Source organism: Octopus bimaculoides, chromosome 3 (assembly GCF_001194135.2).
Source record: "Octopus bimaculoides isolate UCB-OBI-ISO-001 chromosome 3, ASM119413v2, whole genome shotgun sequence".
Lineage (NCBI taxonomy): Eukaryota > Metazoa > Mollusca > Cephalopoda > Octopoda > Octopodidae > Octopus > Octopus bimaculoides.
This window is the reverse complement of record NC_068983.1, coordinates 99,009,097-99,017,158: the sequence shown is the minus strand read 5'-3', so window position 1 is coordinate 99,017,158 and position 8,062 is coordinate 99,009,097. Positions and strand designations below refer to the sequence as shown.

The 8,062-nt window shown below is 34.7% G+C and overlaps 1 protein-coding gene across 2 annotated transcripts in view; it reads left to right on the top strand.

Moving 5' to 3' along the window:
- Positions 1-8,062, top strand: part of LOC106877405 (uncharacterized) — a 91,057-nt gene that overhangs the window by 80,377 nt on the left and 2,618 nt on the right. For both annotated transcript variants that reach the window (XM_052966346.1, XM_052966345.1), the window contains 3 exons: positions 2,720-3,322; positions 5,736-5,819; positions 6,947-7,030. In XM_052966346.1, the coding sequence (XP_052822306.1) occupies positions 2,720-3,322; positions 5,736-5,819; positions 6,947-7,030 (771 nt within the window). The remainder of the gene's footprint in view (positions 1-2,719; positions 3,323-5,735; positions 5,820-6,946; positions 7,031-8,062) is intronic.

The following is an 8,062-nucleotide window of genomic DNA, read 5'->3' as shown; positions in this document are numbered from 1 at the left end:
TTAAACCATTGTAAACATTGATGATGGATTCTAAGATTTACTTCATAGTACATGCAATAAAAACTGATACCCATAAAGCTGACACTAGTTATATATATTACAGAATAATAAGACCAAAATCTTCCTTATTAAAAACATATTGCAAATATGTAAACCTTAGAATGACCATTGTAATTTACAAATTTGACTGTAAAATTTAAAGTTGCAAATTTCATAATTCCAACTGTTGCATTAGGTAAACAAGTACAACATTCTTTTATAAACTCACATACTTTTAAAACAAGGAGAAATTATGACACACTACACCACACACCATAAAACTAAACTAGATAGGCAAGCAAACAAAATATTTCCATACTTTATAGAATTCCTCACAGAAATAGAAGACTGATTATGGAAGTAACATTAATATTGCAACACAAGGCTACAGTTAACATACAGCACCAGTGGTGGCTCGTAGATAAAATTAGTGGGGATGTTGCTTCAGAAAATTTTGGGCTGTTTTAATATTGTGTAAAAGTAAACAAATATATAAGAAGAAAATTTATACATAAACTTGATTGGTTTGCGTTTTAACCACTGCCAGGTATTGTGTTTAATTTGTTTACTGAACACCAACGTGAATTCCCCTTTGTTTTCCAAAATTCCCACTTAAATCACAAAATAAGGAGGAGGGGGGGGGGGCAAATGTGCCCTATTTTTCAAATCCTGGCAGCAATACTGAAGCTGGAAGCAGGATAATAATCTAATTCTACACTTTATCACATTCAAGAATATAAACATGCTTTTAAGTACAACAGACATGGAGTCAAAAAGAAACACTACCTTTCATCAGAACACAAGAGTCAGCACTGCCGTTCATGCAGTGCTCTCTCCCTCTCTCCCTAGTGTGAAGCTTCCTATGCACAACAGCCAAACACCATGTTGCTGGAACTGTGAAGCACACAGTTCTATACCAGGATTTTTGTATTTTTCTTCATAAACTAGGGTATAAGAACTGATATTAAGCTTAAGGATTATATAATGTACAAGTATATAGAAAGAATTAAAGAAAAAAAGGACTCATTATATTGAATGTTATCGATAATATCGAGTAGAAATAGGGGTGCTGCAGTTCTAAGTGCCTATACACAAGCTGCCACTGATACAAATATGGTCAAGTTCTAGCAAGAAAATCTCTATAGATATAAGGAGCCCACTATAAAAAGGGAAGCAAAAACCACTTAACATCCTGAAGATGAGGCTGAGATAACCTGGAAATTAATAAAGAGCAATTTGGAAGCTTTATTGTGCAGTATGAACCATTAGAATCTGATACACATATATGAGAAAACCTTAATAAAAAGATTAAATTGGAAGGAAAAGCTGTTCCCCATATATTTCAGGCATACACACACACACACACACACACACACACACATGATGATATATATGTATGTGCGTGTATATATATATATGTGTACGATGGGCTTCTTTCAGTTTCCATCTATCAAATCCACTCACAAGACTTTAATAGGCCTGAGGCTATAGTAGAAAACTTGCTCAAGGTACCATGCAATGGAACTGAACCCAGAACCATGTAGTTGAGAAAAAATCTTCTTACCACACAACCACACCTGCATCTATATATGTATTATTATTATTATTATTAGGAATGGTGAACCTCAAAGCAAATAAGGCTATGAATAATAGCATGTAAATATATTGGGTTAAAAACTCTTTGGATAGAAAAATTTGAAGGCTGTCCATGGGACACAAACCCATATTTCCTGTAAACATAACAGATGTTCTGCCATTGGACCATAGCAATCCTTTGAATTTCTCCATTTTAGAAATTCTATTCTTACCAGTGAGATTTGTATGTTGTTGACATCATAAGAATTCAGAGTCTTTGAGAAAACATGAAATAATTTTTTGTAGGAACAGTGAATCTTAAAGCATATAAAACTATAAATAATAGTGTATAATATTGGGCTAAAATCATTTTTTGGATAGAAAATATCAAAGGCTGACATAAAAAAAAATGTGTATATATTAAAGATGATATATTCCTTTACTTTTTTCATCATCATTATCATTTGAGCATTCACTTATCCATGCTTGCATGGGTTGCATTAAATTACATTGGAGCAGAGTTTCTATGGCCAGATGCTCTTCTTGATGCCAACCCCTGTCTCCAAAAAATGGTAGTAATCTATCAAACAATGAACTACCTGGATTTGGTTTTATGGTGGACTGCAAGCAATGGAACAACAAGGTTATCATTTATAGTCAGCAAACACAATTGAAGATGAAGGGAAACACAAACTCTCTCTCTCTCACACACACACACACACACACACACACACACACACACACACATTGCTATAGACTTCTTCACCTTTTGTCTCCTGATTTCACTTCCAAGGTATCAATTGATCCACAACTATTGTATAGCCAACAGCATTCATGCAATGGGACCAAGTCCCCTGACCGCATGGTTCAGAGATGAACTTCTTAATCACACTCCCATGCCTGCACCTGGATGATGGGGTCTGATGTTGAAACCCCATGAGACCCCAGAAGCACCCTAGATCATCCACAAGATGTATTTTAAAATTCTGTATTTTATTTTCTATTTTTAAATATAACCTTTGTATTCAGTTTCTCCTTAATACAAAATAAAATTACTTAATTCAGAACATTTCAAATACTTTTTTTTTCATCTATTTTTGAACAGGTTTACCCTATCGAAATAGTGCAAGGTTACTGAAAACAAATGATGCTTACCCAACAGAATATGTGTCTGATAACGAACCAAATCAACCTGTATTGAGAAACTTTTCACACAGATTACCAGACGACAAAGTGCAAAGGCCTACAAGAAGCTATCCATATGAAAATGCTGCTCTTTCTGGATACAATAATGAACTTACTAGGTCCCTTCAAAAATCAAACATATCTAAGTCATTCTCAGTAAAATCTGGTTCTTCAAAATCTTCTCTTAAAAATAAAGGCAGTAGTCGAACAGGATCTCTATTGTCACGGAAATCTCTGAATAACAGTCCGCGGTTAGCCAAATCAACCACGAGCACAGTAATTAGTGAACACAACAGCTCTGAACTATTGTTTCCACCTTCTCATTCTGGCCTGGACAACAGTAATAATGATCTCAGCATACATGCCAAGGTCAATCCATTACTAGATCTTGAGTTTGATGCTGAATGTTCTGTTTCAAATCCTGATCAAACAGATAATGTTGATATTCATGCCCAGGAAAAATCAGTAGATGAACAGAGTTGTATTGAAAGCATAAGTGATGTGACAGAATCAGAAACAAAAGGCAAGTTGGTGATTTATTACAATTTATCAGTTTTCTTTTAATAGTTTAAAGGCAATGACCTGGTAGAATCATTAGCATGCCAGGCAAAATGCTTTGCAGCATTTCATCCGTCTTCATGTTCTAAGTTCAAATTCTGCTGAGGTCAACTTCACCTTTCATCCTTTCAGGGTTGATAAAATAAGTACCAGTTGAGCATTGGAGTTGATGTAATCAACTGACCCACTCCCCAGAAATTGCTGGCCTCGTGCCAAAATTTGAAATCAATATTTTAAAGGCAACGAGCTGGAAGAATCGTTATTACACCGGGAAAAATACTTAGCAGCGTTTCATCTGTCTCTTTGTTCTGAATTCAAATTCTACTGAGGTTGACTTTGCCTTTCATTCTTTTGGATTCATAAAATAAGTACCAGTTGAGCATTAGGGTTGATGTAAAAATTTTGTGCCAAAATTTGAAACAAATATTTCAAAGGCAGTGTGTTGGCAGAATCATTAGCATGACAGGCAAGATACTTAGCAGCATTTCTTCTGGCTCTTTTCATTCTAAATTCAAACCTCTCCATATTGACTATGGAGAACTTAGCTGTCATCCCTTCAGAATTAATAAAATAAGTCTCATTCAAGCATGGGGGCAGTATAATTGACTGTCCCTTGCTCTCAAAATTGCTGGCCTTGCACCAAATTTAAGAAAGAATATTTTAAAAGCTTATTTAACATTTAAGTTGTATAAAATATTTGTTGGCAAGGAAATTACATTTTCCTGCTATTGAACCATTTAACTACAGAGATTAAAATCCAGTCTGCTATATGAACATGGAGGCATTTATTTTTTTTACATTCTTTACATTTGACAGATATTTGTCCTCATCTTGTTTGTTGTAAACACAATGTTTCGGCTAATATACTCTCCAGCCTTCATCAGGTGTCTTGGGGGAAATTTCAAACTTGGGTTCTCATTCCTAAGGTATTTTTCATTGTTGTTGTTGTTCTGCTGTTGCTGTTGTTGTTGTTGTTCAGGTCACTGCCTAGCATCAAACTCGGAATCTTGGGGTTAGTAGCCCATGCTCTTAACCACTACGCCATATACCCATGCTCACGAGTCTATGGCTTTGTGGTTAAGAGCGCAGGCTACTAACCCCAAGATTCCAAGTTCAATTCCAGGCAGTAACCTGAATAATAATAATAATAATACTAACATCGAAAAATACCTTAGGAATGAGAACCCAAGTTCAAAATTTATCCAAGACACCTGATGAAGGCTGGAGAGTATGTCAGCCGAAACATTGTGTTAACAACAAACAAGATGAGGACAAATATCCGTCAAATGTACACAATTTCTCATCTCTCAAATATAGAACTGTATTTATTTTTTTGTTTGTTAGTATTTTGAGAAAGGGAAAATAAACAATGTTCATAATTGTTTTATAACTTCCCTCATCATAATATAAGGGTAATTATGTGAGTTTATATGGCTACTGTGGTTTACCTTGTACTGTAGCATTTACTATGTACCTTTTCTTTAATGGTCTTCTGTTATAGTGGCCTATAGAGAATTTACCATCATCTTAGACAGGTGACCCACCATCCTGGAAATGTGTCTTGCCCAGTGCAGTTGTGAGTATAACTGCATGGCCTTGATGCAAGTGGCTACTGCCTGTTTAAGGAGTTTGATGTTGGTAACAAAGTTACTCCAGAGGATGTTGTGTATAATGTAAGGGCAGCAGTAGAGGAAGTGCTTAACCCTTTACCCTTCTGATTACTCTGTCAAATGTAATGCTTATTTAATTATTCAAATTGATCATGCATTATCTCATAGCTTTGAGATTTCAATGATGTTTAATTTTGGAATGATATTGTAGGGTTGGTGTCAACGGTTAGATCTGGTCACTTTGAACATAAAACAGGGAAAATATTTTGGTTAGACATGGCCAGTTCAAATGCTAAAGAGTTAAGATGTCATGGATGTTTGAGAGTAAGTAATAAACTGTGAGCTGTACAGAAAAATGATTTGTATAATAGTTCAGTACACACTAAAATTTGTACTTTTTGTTGGACCACTGACAAATTTACTAGCAGATCAGAACCCTTAGTTTAGTTATAAATATTGTTAGTTCAAATTTAGTGTGGTGCTACAAACACATCCATAACTAAATGACCCGATGATGATCAAGGAGATCAAACTGATCAGAATGTTGTGTAGATATAATTATTGGCAATCTTTCAAGTCAAAAGAATAGTCAGAAAAATTCAAATCATATTAACAAGTCGTCTCAGACATTTAAGTATTTCGCAAAATGTCACTATTTCTATACATCATCACACAATCTCTCTGCCAGTTTCTAGCATGGTGCTTAAATCAAAAATCAATATTTTTATCAGTTCTAATTCAATAATTAAATATTTGATTGTATTTCAGGTCAAAAAGTAACCACACAAGCATTTGAGTTTCTTGACAGTTACTTATCTGATGATGATGCAGAGAAACAGAAAGATACTATAAGTGAGTTGTTTTTAATATATCCAGAGTTTAAGGCAGAATCATCCTTTATGTCTTGAGTTCAAATTCCATCAAAGGCAACTTTGTTTTTCATTTCTCTTGAATGAATAAAATAAGTACCAATCATTTCCTGCTGATATTTGTTCCTTTAGATTAAACATTTAGGCTGTGTGGTAAGAAGCTTATTTCCCAACCACATAGTTCTTGGTTCAGCCCTATTGCATGAGCAAATGTCTTCTACTATAGCCTCCAGCCAACTGAAGCCTTGTGAGTGAATTTGGTAGAGGTAAAACTGAAAGTAGCTCATCGTTCATGTGTGTGTGTGTGTTTTTGTGTCTGTTTGTCACCCACCACCACTTGATAACCAGTGTTGATACACACCCAAATAAAAAGATACTCTTGGTCGGAAAGTTTCTGATCATAGGTCTGTTCCACTAGGACTGGACTGCACAATAACAACTTCACATTCCTCACACAATTAAAGCTCATATCTTCATGCAATTAACACTGAGCACAATTCCTGGAGAAAGTGGCCCATCCCTGCTAAGTGGTATTTGTCCATCATTGCAATATATATACAAGACTACAATGCAGTGAGCTGGCAGAATCATTGCTGTGCTGGGCAAAATACTTAGTGGCATTTCGTCCATCTTTATGTTCTGAGTTCACATTCCACCAAGGTCAATTTTGCCTTTCATCCTTTCAGAGTTGATAAAATTAATACCAGTTTAGCACTGGGTATTGATGTAATCAACTTACTCTCTGCACTGGAACTGCTGGCCTTGTGCCAAACTTGTGCAAGACTACAATGCCATCATGCTTCTCACAACCTGCAAGCTTACTTGCTTCCTAAATTGCAGCAGAGCCTTCTGATCCCTGACCCAAAGGGTCTCTATCAACTTAACATAATCCTGAGCTAAGATAACTCTATAAATAGTAGTCTTACTGAAGAAGTCTCCTGTTTCAACTTCAGCTATATATTGTTCACTCTCAACAAACCTCCTCATAAACTCTTATTCTCTTTTCCCTGAGTTATACCATTACATTACACACAGTTGCTACATGTGAGAATGTCTTTCATCATAACATTTCAAACATCTCAAATTAACAAACATCTCATTGTATTGCAGGTCAGAAAGTAACCACACAAGCTTTTGAGTTTCTAGATAATTATTTATCTGATGACGAAGTAGAAAAACAGAAGGATAATACATGTAAGTTCTTTTGTAATATATCTTTGTTTTTGCAGTTTGCAAAACACCTATATATTTCCCCACTACATATATATGTTTCTGTGTGTGTGGATACACAAATATGTGTGTGTGTGTGTGGTAAAAAGATGACTTGACATGCTACATATGTTTTAATAGCATGGTAATTTATTCACGATTTGTGCATTATGTAATCTGAAATTACCTGCCATCTTAGCAGGCATCTGAACTGTCAGTAGAATAAAAACTTCTTCACCACATGATATAAGTGACTAATGTAACTGCTGAGATTGAAGTTGCAGAATACCCAATATCATTCAGCAATTGATCTTAATTTTGAGATTGGATGATAAAACGGAAATATTAAATTAGTAAATTATTAGTATTCCAGTAGTGTGAACTGCTACCCAATTACATGATTGAAGCTACCAAGCTAATAACCATTATCAACAGGATCCACACCAACTGATATATGTATATACATGGAAGAAGAAAAAGAATGACTTCACTGGTAGTTCTAATCAGTTTAATTTATTATTTTATATGTTTATAAATGTATACATACACACACAAACACATATATACAAACTCATGTGCATATGTTCTTTTTTATGTGTATGTTATTGCTTTAATTGCAATCTACAAACTAAAATGTAAAATTTATATCAATAATAAATTAAACTGATTAGAACTACCAGTGAAGTCATTCTTTTTCTTTTTTCAAATATACCTAACTGTACTAAGGATCTCACACATTTTCCAATATATATGTGTGTGTGTTCACACACACACACACACACACACGCACTCTCTCTCTCTCTCTCTCTCTCTCTCTCTCTCTCTATATATATATATATATATATATATATATATATAGTAGTAAACAATGCACAGAGTATACTGGATATGATATATATCCACCTTTGCAACTACAATTATCTCTGGAAAATACCCACACGGATTCTTTACATGGATGTTTACTGCTGGAATGGAACTATACTCCAAGTACTATTTCTTCTTTGTTCTTTCTTCTAC